The sequence below is a fragment of the Mustelus asterias genome, chromosome 21, assembly GCF_964213995.1.
Source record: "Mustelus asterias chromosome 21, sMusAst1.hap1.1, whole genome shotgun sequence".
Lineage (NCBI taxonomy): Eukaryota > Metazoa > Chordata > Chondrichthyes > Carcharhiniformes > Triakidae > Mustelus > Mustelus asterias.
Genome location: NC_135821.1, coordinates 48928389 through 48948075, shown reverse-complemented (window position 1 = coordinate 48948075; position 19687 = coordinate 48928389). Strand labels below are relative to the sequence as shown.

The 19687-nt window shown below is 44.7% G+C and overlaps 1 protein-coding gene across 1 annotated transcript in view; it reads right to left on the bottom strand.

Moving 5' to 3' along the window:
- Positions 1–19056, bottom strand: part of LOC144508953 (disks large-associated protein 2-like) — a 123088-nt gene extending 104032 nt beyond the window's left edge. The window contains exon 1 of the mRNA XM_078237170.1: positions 17998–19056. Within this exon, the coding sequence (XP_078093296.1) occupies positions 17998–19029 (1032 nt within the window). The 5' untranslated portion in view covers positions 19030–19056. The remainder of the gene's footprint in view (positions 1–17997) is intronic.
- Between the last annotated feature and the right edge of the window lie 631 nt (positions 19057–19687).

The following is a 19687-nucleotide window of genomic DNA, read 5'->3' as shown; positions in this document are numbered from 1 at the left end:
GAGTTAACAATTGTGAATGGAACAAGCCTGTTTCCTATTTCTAGTCTGAGAGATGTGCCATTGGCCATGCTAAATTCTTCCTCAGTGTATCCAAACAGGCGCTGGAGTGTTGTGACTTGGGGATTTTCACAGTAACTTCATTGCAGTGTTAATGTAAGCCTACTTGTGACACTAATAAACTTTACCTTTACTGCTCTGGGGACCGGGGTTCAAACCTCACCACGGCAAATGGTGAAATTTGAATTCAATAAAAATCTGGAATTAAAAGTCTACTGATGACCATGAAACCATTGTCAATTATCGTTAAAAACCCATCTGATTCACTAATGTCCTTTCAGGAAGGAAATCTGTCATTCTTACCTGGTCTGGCCGACATGTGACTCCAGACCATGGCAATGTGGTTGATTCTTAAAATGCCCTCAGGGATAGGCAATAAATGCTGGCCCAGCCAGCAACACCCACATCCCTTGAACAAATTTTAAAAAAGCTTCTCACCCAACCCCAAAACTCAGAGCCCGAATTCTTGGATGTTTACATTAAGCCCTAGCTTCAACTCAATTCCTGAATGGTGTCTGTGAGTAATGCCATCAAGAATCCCCTGTGCACATGCACACATCGGCTACAATTTACCTCAAGAAGACTTGTACAATCCAAGATGAGTTGTGATCCCAGTGGTAAATGGTAAAAAGTTGCAGCATGCTGCTGTGCAGAGGGACCTGGGTGTCCTTGTGCATGAATCACAAAAAGTTGGTTTGCAGGTGCAGCAGGTAATTAAGAAGGCAAATGGAATTTTGTCCTTTATTGCTAGAGGGATGGAGGTCATGGAGGTCATGTTGCAGCTGTATAAGGTGCTGGTGAGGCCACACCTGGAGTAATGTGTACAGTTTTGGTCTCCTTACTTGAGAAAGGATATACTGGCACTGGAGGGGGTGCAGAGGAGATTCACTAGGTTGATTCCAGAGTTGAGAGGGTTGGCTTATAAGGAGAGACTACTCATTGGAATTCAGAAGAATGAGGGGAGATCATATAGAAACATAAGATTATGAAGGGAATAGATAAGATAGAAGCAGGGAGGTTGTTTCCACTGGCAGGTTAAGCTAGAATTAGGGGCATGGCCTCATAATAAGGAGGAGCAGATTTAGGACTGAGTTGAGGAGGAATTTCTTCACCCAAAGGGTTGTGAATCTATGGAATTCCGTGCCCAGTGAAGCAGTTGAAGCTACCTCATTGAATGTTTTTAAGGCAAAGATTGATACATTTTTGAACAGTAATGGAATTAAGGATTATGGTGAGCAGATGGGTAAGTGGAGCTGAGTCCATGAAAAGATCAGCCATGATCTTATTGAATGGCGGAGCAGGCTCAAGGGGCCAGATGGCCTACTCCTACTCCGAGTTCTTATGTTCTAAACTCTAATTTAACTAATCACAGCCAGCTAACTCACGATATGCAGAATTCCTGATCCATGCATAAATCTTAAATACAATTCTGGTCCATGCAGAAAGAAGTGAATCCACAGTCAAATATCAGCAAAAGCGATTCAAAAATTTTACAGGTCTTAATCATATTTGTGTGAAATATAGGTTGCTGTTGGATTGTTCGCAGCTGAATAACTGATGGGACTAGACTACGGTACATACATTTTCCAATTACCTCTTTTTTATTTGCAATTGATCGAAGCCTTGACCCATCAGCCACCCCATTTCTTCAGAAAGCAGTTCCATTTTTATCTGAAAATGATTTTAGAGAAGGAAATCTTGCTCCGGATCCATTTGTTCCCTGTTCAGTCATTCTTATAACATGCAAATGTATCATCTGGCTGCAATATGTATCTTCTTTGTACACAAGACTCTGAAATCGTTTTAACTGGGAACAAGAGGAAAACCTGGCAGGGCAAGTATCAGGTACAACAAACTGAGGCATGGATTACTCTAACTTCCATGCCCTATTTCAATAATCTTGTACAACGTCTTGTTGAAGTTGTACAAGACATTGGTAGGGTCACACTTGGAATACTGTGTGCAGTTCTGGTCACCCTATTATAGAAAGGATATTATTAAACTAGAAAGAGTGCAGAAAAGATTTACTAGGATGCTACCGGGACTTGATGGTTTGAGTTATAAGGAGAGGCTGGATAGACTGGGACTTTTTTCTCTGGAGCGTAGGAGGCTGAGGGGTGACCTTATAGAGGTCTATAAAATAATGAGGGGCACAGATAAGGTAGAAAGTCAATATCTTTTCCCAAAGGTAGGGGAGTCTAAAACTAGAGGGCATAGGTTTAAGGTGAGAGGGGAGAGATACAAAAGTGTCCAGAGGGGCAATGTTTTCACACACAGGGTGGGGAGTGTCTGGAACAAGCTGCCAGAAGTAGTAGTAGAGGCGGGTACAATTTTGTCTTTTAAAAAGCATTTAGATAATTATATGGATAAGATGGGTATAGAGGGATATAGGCCAAATGCGGGCAATTGGGATTAGCTTAAGGGTTTAAAAAAAAGGGCAGCATGGACAAGTTGGGCCGAAGGGCCTGTTTCCACGCTGTAAACCTCTATGACTAATCTAGGTTTAACTCTCACCTGAAGCTGATGTTAATGATGTAGTGTTGGCAGACAGGAGCAGGCAAGAGTAGGTCACACCATGGATTAGGGTGGTTCCCAACAAACATTAATCTAGAGGTTGGGATTGTGGAAGCAATTGCCACTGGGGGAAGGATTGAGGGGAGTCCTGGGACAGGGGAGACCCTTGGATTTCTTGTAGAATCAGAAAAGAACTCTTGCTCCCCCTTGCCCAGTCAAAAATCTTCCCGTTTGAATAACTTACCTTTCCCTCCCTTTCTGGGTTGTTGTTGCCTGTTCGGTAGAGACCGCCCTCAGTGTTGAACATGCAATGGTGTGCTAATATATCACTAGGGTCTGAACTGTGTTGTGAGACCACCAACATTTACTAAATGAGGCCTGCGGCGGAGGCTTTACAACTACCGAAACCCTGGAGTAAAAGTCATGGCTGACTGGTGCCTCTAAGGTAAACCTGTGCCCATCCGCCCCACGGCATGCCTTGGCTGTTGAAGTTTATTTATTAGTGTCACAAATAGGCTTACATTAACACTGCAATGAAGTTATTGTGAAAATCTTCTAGTCGCCACACTCCGGTGCCTGTTCGGGTACACCGAGGGAGAACTTAGCATAGCAAATGTACCTAACCAGTCCGTCTTTTGGAAACCGGAGCACCTGGAGGAAACCCACGCAGACATGGGAAGAACATGCAGACTCTGCACAGACAGTGACCCAAGCCGGGAGTTGAACCCATGTCCCTGGCGCTGTGAGGCAGCAGTGCTAACCAATATGCCACCATGCTGCCCCTTATGGAAGTTCGGGGGGAGGGGGGGTAATTAAAATTGGCTCTTTAACTCCATTAGACTTCTGTAATAGAATTGCAATGCTATATTCTCATTATGACTTCCCGTTAATCAGGTGCTGGCATTATTCTGCGAGGATAAGACAAACATTAATCTCTCACAGTCCTTAATCAAGATCGCTTTGCTTTTGTGTATGCTTAGCTTGATTTCCTCCTTATTAAGATATGGTTCCACACAATACAAAATGATAGTTGGTTGAAAGTGAATAATAAGCTGTAATTTAATCCTGGAGTTCAGGTGATGTGTGCAAGCCTCTTCAATGATGGTTTGAAATTAAAAAGATATTAAATTGTAGGCTCGCACGGTTCTCAATCTTCCCTCTTTACAAAGCAACGTAATTTAATTGAATCATTAATAATCAGCTTCGTTTGTCGAAGTGGAGGAATGGATGTTTTGTTTGAAGGGATCGGAGTGCGGTGTGCGAGACGCATTAGATGATGATAAATGGCACCGTTGATGGAAACTGTTGCTAAGTCCCAGTTGCCCGGCTGGAAGCACACGCTTGTTTGTCCAGCTGGGGGTGGTTGGGGGGAGGGCTGCTCTTTGATTGAATCGTTCTGAATTTCTTCGGAATTTTCATTTTCAAATTTGTGCTAACCGAGGTGAAGCGAACGCTGTAAACAGTTGGCGGAGTCTGAAGCTGCTTGTTTAACACACCAGAGACCATTTGTCTCTCAATCATCAATAAGTAAATGCTTATTCTCCTTTAGGCCTGCACTGCCGAAGGGCAACCATCACATTAATCATGCTCTTCCATTTGCGGTTTTCGCTCAGAACAATGGTTAAGGGCGATTATACTCCAATTGCCCGTCCAACCTACATAACAGCAAATCGGATTTCACTAAACTGTCATATGCAAAGTGAGGGACGGTGACTGCATGCAAGCTGGTTTCTTCAGCTCTGGCCCACCTCCTGTGTTTCATTATGTTAAAACTGTCAGTCAGATGTAACCCGCGGACGCCTTGTGACATTCTGATGCAAAAATATGCTTCAAGATTTTAATTAAATTTGCTGCAAAGCCTCTGTACAAATGAGCTGACAGCTCTCGCAATATGTTTCCACGCACCCCAGAAACCAGTCAGAAACTGCCAATTGAGTGGTTCAGTGGGATTGAGCACGAGAGCAGTTGTCACACAGCCAGAGTATAAAATCAGGCTTAAAAAAAACTCTCCCGGAGATAGCTCGGGATCAAGACTATCAACAGGAGAATTCCCGCAGGAACTGATCGATCCCACACAGATTGAATCCAGTTGGTCCACAGTCAACCTCGTATGACTAACTAGGGGTAACTGTCCGTTTGAAATCACTCATTTTTAAAGTTTATTTATTAGTGTCACAAGTAGACTTACATTAACACTGCAATGAAGTTACTGTGAAAATCCCCTCGTCGTCACACTCCGGCACCTGTTCGCGTGCACTGAGGGAGAATTTAGCATGGCCAATGCACCTAACCAGCACGTCTTTTGGACCATGGGAGGAAACCGGAGCATCCGGAGGAAACCCATGCGGACACGGGGAGAAAGTGCAGATTCCGCACAGGCAGTGACCCAAGCCACAAATTGAACCCGGGTCCCTGGCACTGTGAGGCAGCAGTGCTAACGACTGTACCACCCATGCTCTATTGTTTTCAAAGTTTAAGGTTTTGGCAATAAAGCTATTGGATTTATGGTGAGAGGGTGTCAGTTGTGCTTCTCACTCACTTGGACGTTACAGTGAAATGTCACTGTAAAATCAGTGAAACAACAAATTTATACCATATGAGAAGACCGTGCTGACTGATTGGCAAGTGGACTCTGATTGGTAGAGCTGTTGCCAAGGAGAATGCACCAGTTGATGGTGACTGAAAGTTAACTGCTGAGCATCGTTTGAAATTTAAATTAGGCAGCTTGACTCGGATTTGTCAAGGCATTGCCCTGAGGCAAATAACAGTCACTTATTTAGTTTAGCTGAACCTGGGGCAGATTTCAAATGGATTGGGAGAGAAATAGAATTTATTTACATGGAATGTAATGGACAATAGTCTGCCTTTAAAAAATGCATAGCAAGGCTTAGATAACAATGATTTGATAAAGAGATTAGAACACAAAGGCAATTTTAGCCAACTTATTTCAAAAGGAAATACAAATTCGATTTGAAATTCTTCAGAGAAGAGCGACCAGGGAATTCCAGGCTGAAAGGACTAAATTATAAGAAATGTTGAAAGGATTTTAGTTGAAGAAAAGAATGAGAAGAGACTTGAATAGGTTCTATAAGAAAATGGAAATTGTTGAAGAGGTTGAAGTTAAACTAGGTTGAAGAATGAGCTTAGAATAAGACACTTCGAACACTCCCCACATCTAAAGATGCATGAGGCAGACAAACCACATGCTTACATCTATCTCCTTAGCTTGCTTTTCTCGGAACAAGTCACTGGCCTGAAGCCAGAGGCTATAGCTTCAGGGTTGCCATTCTACATCAAGCATTAGCTGTCCAGATGTCTCTCCCACTCTCACCACCTGCCTTGGCATATTGGGAGATTTGTCGGTTGATAATCAACCTGCTTGGCTGCATTATGGCCATCAAGCCCTGAAGCAGGAGTTGAACCTGGAGCTTCTGGCTCAGAGGTAGGGATGCGACCCATTGCGCCCCAAGACCACCTTAGAACTAGAGGTCATAGGACACTATGGGTATTTCTGCACCACAAAGGCTACAACAGTTCAGCCCACGAGAGGTGATCTCATTGCAACATATAGGATTCTTAAGGGACTTGACAGGGTAAATGCTGAGAGGATGTTTCCCTTCATGGGAGAGTCTCGGACCAGAGTGCATGGTCTCAGAGTATAGGGCTGCTAATTTAAGACTGAGATGAGCAATTTCTTCTCTCAGAGGGTTGAGTGTCTTTGGAACTCCTTGCCACAGACAGCTGAAGGGACAGAATCCTTGTGTATATTTAAGGCTGAGATAGACTTTTGATCATTAAGGGAATCAAAGTTTATGTGGAAAGGGCAGGAAAATGGACAGGAAGAATGTCGGATTAGCCATGTGCCTATCAAATGGCGGAGCAGGCTCTGGGGGCCGAATGGCCTACTCCTGTTCCTATGTCTTATGGTCTTATTTAGGGAGTACAGATCATAAAATGTTTTTTTCCCTCCTACAGGATGGTTATATGTGCAACAAACTCCCAAAGCAGTTAACTATTTACCTTCAGAAAGCAGGTGGATTGATATCTGGTGCAAATGAATATTGATGGTCAGAGAAATATTATGAACATTGTTTGATATTTTTGTGAGGGGTGAGGAAATGAACAGATGGTACGTGATGGGAAATCCAGGAGACGAGAATCATCTCAGGCCATTGGATCAAGCAAGCTTGATGGGCTGAATGGCATTTCTTCATTCTGGATATGATAATTATGTTCAACATAACCAAGCAAACTCATGCCCAATCTCTGCTGCACCTTTGCCATACCGGCTGAGTTAATTCTTGGGACTTGCCGCCTTGCTTTGCTCCATAGTGATACCGTGGCATTAACATTAGCAATGCTCAGATAATGAAACTGTTACATGAGAAGGGAGAGACTAAATAGAGCAACCCCTCCCTCCATTCAGAATAATGTTGAACCTTAGATGCTTAAACGTGTAAATTGAAAACAAAAAAAAAGACTAAGAAATGTGGGGAGGCAGTGGTGTAATGGTATTATCACTAGACTAGTAATCCAGAGACCCAGGGTAATGCTCTTTGGACCTGGGTTCAAACCCCAACACGGCAGATGGTGGAATTTGAATGCAATAAAAATCTGGAATTAAAAGTCTAATGATGACCATGAAACCATTGTCGATCGTCGTACAAACCCATTTAGTTCACTAATGTCCTTTAGGGAAGGAAATCTGCCGTCCTTACCTGGTCTGGCCTACATGTGAATCCAGACCCACGGCAATGTGGTTGACTCTTAAATGCCCTCAGGGATGGGCAATAAACGCTGACCCAGCCAGCGATGCCCACATCCCGCGAACAAACAAAAAAAAAAATCAGCGTAGGTACAGATATCTCCCTTCATGACAACTTGGAGATTGTGACAGTGTGGATGAATAATGTATGACCTTGCACATGGTCATTTTCATCCAAGAACCATATCTGTTTAATCCCATTGAACTGCATCTACTGCCAATCTTGAATAGCAGAATTCATTGGCATTCCTCCCTTGAATTCACAGACCAAAATGTGTTTACTTAAACATCTATTTTGGCTTTCTCATTGTTTAAAGTTACTGTTTGCAATTTATACTGTACATCAACCATCATGCATCCACCGTATGTGTCAGCTAATCTCTAACCTACTTGGTACTTTCGTCGTATTTGAAAGACTGTTATTTTAGACGTGACATAAATTTAGATTGTGTGTACTGTGTCTGCTGTGTGAATGTAGATTCTGGGATTTTCTGGTAAAAGTCTGAATTTGCTGCATTTTACTGACAGCTTGCTGTGATGTATATAGTAGCGCAGACACAGAAAGCCTTCAACTGGAAATAAATGGCAAAAAAACAATTGGGACAGACGATCTTGGGGTGTAGTCGAAGTAAATGAACAATTTATTTGCATAGTTCTTTTGAACCGAGAATAGCAGTCTTTTATTTTAGCGCCCTCTGAATTTCCCAGTAAGGGTTTTATAATCAGATGCATGCTTTATGTTCATCTCTAACCATCCATGTTCTGAGTACTCAGTTCCAAAGTGTGGGTCCACGCCATGTGACAGAAAGGTGCTTTTACAACATTACAGGGGGGAAGTTTTCCCATCCTGCCTGACATGTGAATCGTAGCAGGTGGGGGGTGGACTGTGCAAAGGTTCATTGACCTTGGGCGGGATTTTCTGGATTTGGGACGAGCGCAGCCGTAAAATCCCACCCTAAGGGTTCGCTTGAGACCTGCTGGTATCTGATGTGCCAAGGGCACTGGTTGGCATTTAGTATTGGCGTCAGATATTGAAGCACTTTGACATAATGCGATATGATCGATGTAGAAAACGTTAATATCATTACACTTTCAGTAATGGTCATTTCGAAATGTCTGTGATGTTCTTTTGATATTTTATTGATAAGCTACATTTTTGCAAAAACAGTGACAGCTGCTGGTCTCTACTTTCACAGGAAGCTAAGGAAATTCATCATGGCTGTTACGGCTCCCACCAGTTCTTACAGATGCACCATAGAAAGCATTCTTTCTGGATGTATCACACCTTGGTATGGCTCCTGCTCTGACTAAGACCATAAGAAACTGCAACTGGTTGTGAATGTAGCCCAGTCCATCACACAAACCAGCCTCCCATCCATTGACTCCACCTACACTTCCCGCTGTCTCTGAAAAGCAGCCAGTATAATCAAGGATGCCGTGCACCCCGGGCATACTCTCTTCCACCTTCTTCCATTGGGAAAAAGTCTGAGATCACGTAACAACTGACCCATAGAATCTACAGTGCACAAGGAGGCCATTTGGCCCATCGAGCCTGCACCGACAACAATCCCACCCAGATCCTGTCCTATCCCCGTAACCCTGCACATTTACCCTCCTAATCCCCCTGACATTAAGGGGCAATTTATCATGGCCAATCAACCTAACCTGCTCATATTTAGACTGTGGGAGGAAACCAGAGCACCTGGAGGAAACCCATGCAGACACGGGGAGAATGTGTAAACTCCACACAGACATTCAGCTGAGGCTGGAATTGAACCCGGGTCCCTGGCGCTGTGAGGCAGCAGTGCTAAGCACTATGCCACCATGCCACTCAAGACTGAAGAACAGCTTCTTCCCTGCTGCTGGCAGACTTTTGAATGGTCCTCCCTTATATTAAGCGGATCTTTCTCCACGCCCAATCTGTAACTGCAACACTATATTCTGCGCTGTCTCCTTTCATTTTCCCCGACGTACTCTGTGAATGGTATGTTTTGTCTGTATAGTGCACAGGAAACAATACCTTTCACTGTATCCCAGCACGTGTGACAATAATAAATCAAATCAACTGAAAAAGAGCTGCCATTCTGAAGCTTTTTGCCTCATTGAAATCTGACAGGCGAGGTCCAGGCAGGATATCTGTGCCCAGTAACAGCTTGCCCATCCTCAGCCTCAGGAATGTCAATAATGCCAGAACTGGCATCCAGCTAGGGTCTTGGAGGGCGTTACAAGATGGACGGGTGGTCGGTCAGCACTGGTGGTATTTTCCTACTTCAGGTTCGACAATTTAAAAAAATATACTCTGATCTTTCCTGAGATGAATGCCAGTCCACATGGGTAGAGCAGGCCTACTGAATGTCCCACCAAGGTGTCACTTTAAGTTGCCAAGAGTGTTCTATAATTATATGGCACAGTGGTTTGCACCACTGCCTCACAGCGCCTGGGACACGTTTGGGTCACTGTGTGGAATGTGCATTTCTCTCTGTGTCTGTGGGGTTTCCTCCAGATGCTCCCGTTTCCTCCCACAGTCCCAAAGACATACTGGTTAGGTGCGTCGGCCATGCTAAATTCTCCCTCAGTGTGCCCGAAAAGGCTCCGGAGTGTGGCGACCAGGGGATTTTCACAGTAACTTCATTGCAGTGTTAATGTAAGGATACTTGTGACACTAATAAATAATAAACTAATAAGTACAATTGTATACAGTCTGTGAGAAACAGCCAAATCGCTCGCTCAGTTTGTGAAGACACCTCTGCAGTTAAATGTTGAACTTCTTCAGGCTCTTGGGAGATTTGTGACATTAATTGCTTTCCTGGTCTGACTAGTCCATTTTGAAAACATTAATAAACATTAGAGCCCTGAATTGCATGGAAAAGAGGCTTCAGTCTTGTTTCAGCCAGGGGCATGTGTTGTCAGTGGTACAGGTCTCCATGAAAGTTACAAAAGGGCAATTACTGGGGTCATTGGGGTTGCCAATCTGCCTCAGTCCTGCTGGCAACCTCATTGAGCATTCGCTGTATGCGCAGCCCTGAGATCATGCCCCATTCAGGCACAATCCAGTTTTTAGGCCATCACGTAAGTTATACCCATCAATCAGATGGTCAGCATTTTCAAGATGTATGACGGCTGTTTCCTTTTTGTTGAAACAGCACAAAGCAGCAGGGGAAGACACCTACCAAGTTATCAGCAAGTTGCAATAAACAGAATATACAATGGGAAAACTGAGATACTAAACTTGTTCCCCATTCTACCTTTTGCCTTTGTCATTTCTGAGTTCATAGAAATCATAGAAACCCTACAGTGCAGAAGGAGGCCATTCGGCCCATCGAGTCTGCACCGACCACAATCCCACCCAGGCCCTACCCCCACATATTTACCCGCTAATCCCTCTAACTACGCATCTCAGGGACAATTTGTAACCTGGCCAATCAACCTAACCCGCACATCTTTGGACTGTGGGAGGAAACCGGAGCACCCGGAGGAAACCCACGCAGACATGAGGAGAATGTGCAAACTCCACACAGACAGTGACCCAATCCGGGAATCGAACCCAGGACCCTGGAGCTGTGAAGCAGCAGTGCTAACCACTGTGCTACCGTGCCGCCCTAATTATCCGACATGATCCCAGCTTTCTCCCACTCTGCTTTCCCTGGGTCCTAAGTCACCTTGTGACAGGGAAAAAAAGTGTTCCAGTCAATTAATATGAAAAGCTATTGCATAACCCAACCTGTGCAATAAGGAATAAGTACTCAAACTCAATTCTCCGCCCCCAATATCTATATGGAGTTTTGTCGAGTGTTATAGTTGATTGCAGTGTTCACATTTAAGCTGTAACTACAGTAGCTCTTCAGACTGACTGTTGTTGGAGATTATCTCTCTCACTGTCACGGGGTGAATGAGGAAGAGCCTGAGAACATTGGCACAGCAGTGACACCGGGAGCAGTGGCCACTGCTGGGACTGCAGTGAGATCAAGAGGAAGGTACTCAGCATTGGAACCAGGATGTAAGGTGTGTTTGGAGTCGTGATAGGGCTAATCTTGCAGGCCCAGGTGAGAGTGTGACGGAGTAGGGGGCATGGTTGAAAGTGTCAACTGGGAATGCAAGGTTTGCAACTTCTCGGGTGGGGGAGAGCTTTGATAGGTATAGGGGTCCATTAAGGAGGCAAATCCCCTTAGCCTGCCATCAAGGCTCAACAGATCTTACCTGCCAGCCTGGTGACCAGATGTGGGCCTCACCCACTGCGGGTAAGGTTACAGCAGTGGCAGGAAGAGGCCGTAAGCCTCTTAAGGGCTTCAACTGGCCCAAGAGCAAATGGACTGTCCAATGCCTCCCCATCACTGCAGTTGGTGCAGGACTGGCACTTATATAGAGGTGGCACTCAATTTTACAACCCTATCCTCCATTTCATCCTCACCTTCGGCCACCGTCCCATGGGTGTTTGTAAAATTCCGGTCTATGTTTCAAAATTGCTTCCAGTAATTAAACAAAATCTAGAATCAGTTGAATAAATGGATAATAGTTTTACAAAGCAGTAGGATTGCATTAATGTGTTCTTCTGGCGCTCAAAACCCACCCACTTGGCTCAATTAGTTTCCATTGCTTATTCTGGTGATCAGTAAGATTTCTTCAAACTTATGATCTTCAAAAATAATTTTTAATTGAGTGAAATGCAAATTTAAACATAGTTGTGGGGAAGGAATCTTTTACTTAAAGGGTGATCATCACATGGAACAGTGACAGAAGCAAATGGATATGAAATATTCAAGATGCTATAGGATTTTATATTGGAAGAACAAGACTACTAAATGGATGAGGATTAATATGGTGAACAGTCGGGTGGGATTTTCCAGCCTCGACCCCCCCCACCCCCATGGCATGTTTTCCGATGGCAGTGCCATTGTGCACCAGTGGGATCTTCCAGTCCCGCCAATGATCTACGGCATTTGATGTGGCTTGCCTGTCTTGCCGCAGGGGGTTGCCTTCAGCAGGACTGGAAGATCCTGCTGCTCAGCAGGACTGGAAGATCCTGTTGCTCAGAAGGGCTGGAAAATCCCGCTCCATGTCCTTACTCTTTGTGATATTTTTCCACAATGTAACTCTTCTAAATAGGTTCGAGTCCAACTGAGACTGCGAGGATAAAACCTTCCGTATCTCGAAAGCGGTAAATGTTCAAACTGGGAGGTTACGCAGTCCAAATCCTGTTCCCAGTACTAGTCCACGCCACAAAGCGGCACAGAAATCAGCACAAACACCAGCACTAAATTAGAAATCACACTCATGAAGGGCACAAGACTGGTTGATCTGGGAAATGGAAATTGCTCTTTGAGGCTGGAGTGAGGTGGGGGATGGGGAGTGCTGGGAGTTGGTGTGTGGTTAAGGTTTATTACTGAGGTAGGATGCAAGGTGGTGATGGTGGTTGGAAAATATGAGAGGAAATGTTCCTTTCCCAGTGTCAAAATAACAAAAACATGACAAAAAGATGACAGAGAAAAACCCACTGAGAAACTCCATCAAGTCACTGCACAGACTGACTGAAAGCTTCGATTCCTCATGCTGATTGATCGCACTGCTCTGCGTCGTCCTTCTAGAGTGTGCCTATTTCTGGTATGAACAAATTAAGAGCAGACTATAAATATTATAACTGCGCTGGAGGGTTTCTAACTGTAAATGAAGCACTTTGTCCCTTATTAAAATAATGATCCTTGCTAACGATTTCAGTCCTCAGTGCAGTGATCTGTTCTGCGATGATTCGTATCAGGTTATAGCTTAGGTTCTGATGCAGGCACACAGACTGTAGCAATGCAGCTTATTGTCTCCTTCAGAGCTACAGGATCATCAATCAATCTGATTTGGGAAGATCACGCTGACCATTTCTTCAAATTGGTTGAGAATAGGACTCGAGATGATTTAGTTTTGAGGAAATAATTATGGAAAATAGAAAGAAGTATATTTGTAAGGGGTTAAAAACAATTTAAATGATCTCGTCTAAGATCGATTCCAATGCCGCCATGTTCTCAGTGAATCACTAGAATCCCTACAGTGCAGAAGGAGGCCATTTGGCCCATTGAGTCTGCACCGACCACAATCCCACCCAGACCCTATTCCCGTAACCCCACATGCTTACCCTGCTAATCCCCCTGACATTAAGGGTCAATTTAATCACGGCCTAACCTGCACATCTTTGGACAGTGGGAGGAAACCGGAGCACCCGGAGGAAACCCATGATGACACGGGGAGAATGTGCAGACTCCACACAGACAGTGGCCCAAGGCCGGAATTGAACCCGGGTCCCTGGTGCTGTGAGGCAGCAGTGCTAACCACTGTGCCACCTTCATGTATGGGAACGGCCTCTCCCAAGTTTTTCCTCCACAGCTGCTCCTCATTCAGTTCGATAATGCCCCTCCTGTGATTTCTTTCCTTCATCTCATTGTTGACAATTTTCTACTGAGTCTTTTCTTTGCAAAAGCTCAGACTAATGGCTTGGATTTACATTCTCAAGGTGGGTAGCGGGAGTTGGGAAAATTCCCACCTCGGCCTACCCATTGCCTCAGGGGAAGGTGCCAGTTAAGTAGGGTTTTTCATTCCGGGGGTTGGGGGACAGTTGCAGGCTGTGGTCAGGCTGGTGGACTGGGGACAAAGTTCAGAGGCAGCCACAGGGGCTGCCAGGTGCCAATGCGGGCAAGTTAAAAGGGCCGCTTCAGTGCTGTGGGACGTTAATGAAAAAGGTGGGGCTCCCTCACCTTTATCCCTTACAACCCCTCAACTTCCACACAATCCCCATGCCCCATCCATATTTGGAAATATATCACCATTTCTTCAGTCTTTGGATCAAAATCATGGCATTATCTCCCCAACGGCACTGTGAGTGCCCCCTACAGGGGAAGTAGCAGTTCAAAATGGCAGCTTACCACAACCTTCTCAACAGCAACTAGGGATGGGCAATAAACATTGGTCTCGGCAGCAACACCCATATCCCATAAATGAATGAAAAAAAGTTCTGTGTCTCCCCAAAAACCAAACTTTATGGCCCATCAGCATCCATAGCCCGTCTTACCCCTCAATGTCTGACTGTGGCACCTCCATGCCCATTCACCCACTCGAAACTGCATTGAACCAATTAACCCCTCAGTGACAATCAGAGATGTAAAACATGTTTTTTGAAAAAACTCATTCATTGATCACTTTTCACTTTCTTTAAAAAACAACTTTTAACTTCAGGCCAATAATCAATCATCCACAGTCTTTATTATCAACAGCAGAAGCTGTAAACACTTGAAACTCCAACCCCTTTACCTTGTGTGTAATTAAACATTGTACAATTGACCAAAAAGATCAGAGGGGCAGACCAATGTCAATCAAGCAATGTTTTTTTTCTGGGACTCATCTGCTTTTAAGATTCTAATGGATTTGTGGACTTTCATTCAAGCCTTATTATGTATTCTTAGCTGAGAGGCCAGAAATCCATTAGATGTGCGGGTTAGGTTGATTGGCCAGGTGAAAAATTGCCCCTTAGTGTCCTGAGATGCGTAGGTTAGAGGGATTAGTGGGAAAATATGTGGGGGTAGGGTCTGGGTGGGATTGTGGTTGGTGCAGACTCGATGGGCCGAATGGCCTCCTTCTGCGCTGTAGGGTTTCTATGATGATTTCTATGATTCTATGATTGTTGAAATGGCTGGGCTGCAGGAAAATATTGCTCGAGTGACTGCTCTGACTTTCTGATCTTTTCTGCCAATTGCACAGAACTTTTTTTCATTCATTTATGGGATATGGGTGTCACAGGCTAGGCCAGCATTTATTGCTCATCCCTCGTTGCTCTTGAGAAGGCTGTGGTGAGCTACCCTCTTGAATCGCTGCTGTCCCTGAGCTGTAGGGACATCCACAGTGCTGTTAAGGAGGTGATACCAGAATTTTGACCCAATGACAGTGAAGGAATGGTGATATATTTCCAGATCAGGAAATGGCTTGGAGGGGAATCTCCAGGTGGTGGTGTTCCCGGGTATCTGCAGCCCTTGTCCATCTAGATGGTAATGGTCATGGATTTAGAAAGTGCTGTCTAAAGCAACCTTACTGAGTTCCTGCAGTGCATCTTGTAGATGTACACACTGCAGCTACTGTTTATCAGTGATGGAGGAGTGAATGTTTGTGGAAAGTGTAGCAATCAAACGGCTGCTTTGTCCTGGATGGTATCGAGCTCCTTGAGTGTTGTTGGAGCTGCACTCATCCAGGCAAGTGGAGAATATTACACTCCTGACTTTTGCCTTGTTGGCAGTGGACAGGCTTTGAAGAGTGAGATGTGTTACTCGCCACAGGATTCCTAGCCTTTGACCTGCTTTGGCAGCCACAGTATTTATATGGCTAGCCCAGTTCAGTTTCTGGTCAATGCCCATGCTGGAAACATGCAGATGGTCATTCAGTATTTGCTGACATTACAGATGACTTAATGTTTTTGGTAGAATCTCTTCATTTTGAGGACCCTCACCACTGTTTTCCCATCCTGCACCTAACATAGATTTCAGCCAATTACAACCCGCACCACATTCGGCTCATCTTTTTCACCTGACCTCTCTGACCTTCATGGCTCACTCCCCCCTGCTGGCTAAAATCTAAAATTCTCAATGTTGTGTTGATCACTGGTCGCGATATTCCCAATCTTTGTAATCTCCACTAGTACCCAAACCCTCACAAAGTTCTCTGATGCCTTTTCTGCATCTTCCTCCCATTGCTTAACCATGCCTTCTGCTTGCCTGGGTCCCACATTCGAAAATTCCCTTCATCTCTTCCTCCTGTTTGAAGACCCTCCTTTGTCCAAATGGATTGGCCATGCTAAACTGCCCTTTAGTGCCCCAAGATGTGTAGGTTCGGGGGATTAGTGGGGTAAATACATGGCGTCATGGGAAAACGGGACTGGGTGGGATCTTGTGTCAGAGAGTCCGTGCAGATCTGATGGGCCAAATGGCCTCCTTCTGCACTGTAGGGATTCTATGATTAATAACCATTTCTTTTGCCAAGCTGTTGGTCACCACCCCCCCACCACTCCCACAGCCCTAATATCTCCTTCTTTGCTTGGCATCTAATCCATCTCCTCTCCCCATTTCTTCCCCTCTGAAGTGCCTATGGATATTTTTCCACATAGAAGGTACATTATAAATGCATGTGCATGTATCATGTATCTCATGCCTTGCATGATATTTATGCAGCAAAGGAACTTGAATAGTTTCTCTTTTTTCCCGTACCCCACACTGCTGGCAGTAACTCTTGCTTCTAAGCTGTATCAGGCGTGTTTCCCAAAGGGAGCCTGGTGTATAAGCGAACATGGTTATACCTGGCGTGAAGCGCAATTTCTCTGGTCTCTCAAGTGTGCCGCTGAGAAGATAAAATGAAATTTACTGCTCACAACAGCATGTGTGCGAGAATTAAACAAACATTTGCAATATTTAAAATATAAATGAAATATAATGGAATAAAATGAAGGGTGTATACAGCAGCACACATGTAGCAATTTTAATTATTAAGTGGAGTAATTCAATTTCAGTGAATTCTAAATCAATACAATTTTCATCATTAAGTTGGAGGGTTCAATAAGTCATTTTTTAAATTACATGCTTAAGCTTTGCGTTATGTCTGCTATCCTTATCTAATTCCACCGTGCAAAGAACCATTTTGCAGAATATTGATCAGTCTGTTTAAATATATTGATGTTGGTGCACACAAACGTTGCTGGTCTGTTTACGGGATGGCATCAAATATTTTGCTTTCCTCTTGTTATCCTACAATGGTAATGGTAAGGTCAGCGGAACCTCTTACGGGGCCAATGGAAAATAAGGTGCACACAAGCAAATGTGATGTGGTGAGCGCTGTTGATAACAGGATAGGTCTACAAATCTATACCACAGAAAATGTATGCTTTTCTATGCTGCAGCAGAACACAACTCAATCCCTGAATTGCAATACAACAACGATCTGTAATGTCAATTCTAGTGTGGTATTAATTGCAGTGAGGCCTCCAATTCTAGGGTGTAAATACAATTGTTTGAATAAGAGGGATTCATGCGGATTTCCAAATAGGAATTTTCATCACGATTTGCTGTTGTCTCATCTCCTTTATGGAATACAGCAGAGGACCCCTGAAGGAGGTGCTATACGTGGGTGGCACAGTGATTGGCACTGCTGCCTCACAGCGCCAGGGACCCAGGTACGATTCCGGCTTGGGTCACTATTTGTGCAGAATTTGCACATTCTCTCCGTGTCTGCGTGGGTTTCCTCCGGGTGCTCCGGTTTCCCTGAAAGACGTGCTGGTTAGGTGCATTGGCCATGCTAAATTCTCCCTCTGTGTACCCGAACAGGTGCCAGCGTGTGGCGACTAGGGGTTGTTCACAGTAACTTCATTGCAGTGTTAATGTAAGCCTACTTGTGACACTAATAAATAAACTAAAGTAAAACTTTAAGTGAACACATTAACATAATCTGATTCAATATTCATATCGAGGAAGTTTCCAAAAGTCAAATTCAGTTGCGTACGTCTCCAATATTATGCTAATTAAAACTAATTTGAGGGAAGCCATGTGGGAAATAGACAGCTGGAAGCAAGACCTTGAATGATGCAGAAAACATTCACGGTATTTGTGTTTTGACGATACAGCTCATTTCTAATGCTGACAATTGCTTACCTGAAGATAATGGTAAGCCCTTTCTTGTGCCTTGGTATCCTGCAGCATTGAAGCTTTGTCTTGGCTCAATCCCGAGCCAGGATAGGCCTCTCTGGCCTGGTTTACCGTCATAGTGGACCACATACTTCTTTTCATGTGTTGTGAATCAGCCAACATTGGCATAGCTGCACAGGCTGAGCATTTCCCTTCACTGCTGCTTTTTAAGCTCTTCAGGGTCAGGTCTCTGCAGGCACTTTCGATGGGTTCTGTACAGTACTGGGTGGTCTGTTCCATAGAGTGCCTACTGGCTCCTGTGGCCACCATATAACTGCTGTCACTGTCCAGGTTGTCATCCGAGCTCCACCAGCCGGTTATCTTAGCTCTGTGCTTAGAGTCAGATTTGCGCTCCTTGCTTTTGCTCCTCTTTGTTGACCTTGACTGATGATGGTGCTGGTGATGTTGGTGGTGCGGATGGTGATGGTAGCTGTCCCCACCTCTTCCCTCCACCTTTGTACCGTTTATGTTTCCCTTGGAAGGGGCTTCCAGGGAGTGAGACTTGGCGAAAAGCTTCTGCACAGAGTGAACCAGGTGCCGGATCCTGCTGGGGCTTTCACTTCGCTGCTCCGCTGAACTTGCCCGCTGGTACTGAAGCGTGTGAAACCCATCGTGGTGGAGAGGCAACTGCTTCTCAAACTGGTCCAGCAGGTTGGGCGGCAGCCGGTTGATCTTGCTGGCTGTGTGAGTGGCAGCCATGCAGTCGTCGCAAGATTCGTACTGTGGGTTATGGTGCATCCTGGGAAAAGTACTGCTGGAGGACATCTGCTCAGTCATGCTAAGTGGCACTGCAGCACATTCAGAGGGCATAGTACTCCTGGACATGCAGTAGTGATGGTCCATTGAACAGGATTCTGTAGGGCTAAGCATATAAGTCTGCCGAGGGTCTTGACTGTGATGTAAGTAATCATGGGAATGATCGCAATCCTCAGGCATACAGTGGCATGTGTGCGCAGAAGAGTGCTGTGACTGGCTACGACTTCCATTGTATCCCTTCATTGTGTTAAAACTGTACGGAGTCCATCTTCATTCTTCAGGAGAGTGCTGAATCGCTGCCCCAGTCATCTGTAAAACATCAAAACCACAAATCAACATTGGAAGGTACGGATGTCAAATTTGAATCGTCAGATTATAAATACTAAGAACAAAATAAAACAGACAGGAATATATCAAAAATGATAAAGTCTGTTTGAAGTTTAACAAAAACACGTCCAAGATGGGATCTCAAAGGCCAAATTTAGTGAGGCATCCTGTTGGACTATCCCCAATAATCAAGCAGGCATCTAACTCAGGGAGTCGCTGTTGAGTCTGAGCCTACCGGGAAGGGTAGCCCCAAAGAACTCCCGCAGAAGGCAAGCCACAAGAACAATAGGGTTTATTCTCAACCTTATTTGAGATTTATGGCATGGCCACGGACCAGATGGAACCTCTGCCTTTTCTGATGGGGCTGCTGATGCAAGAGGGCAGGTGCTGCAGCCAGGAACTTCTATACCAACTCCAACAAATGGACACAGCCTTGGTTTAATGTCTCCTTAGATGGATCAGATCTCTCACTATGCAGCACTCCCTCAGAGAAGAGGTGTCAGCCTAGATTGTATTCTTAGTCAGTGGTGGAGCTCAAATCCACAGCCTACTGAATCAGAGACAGGAATCTGAC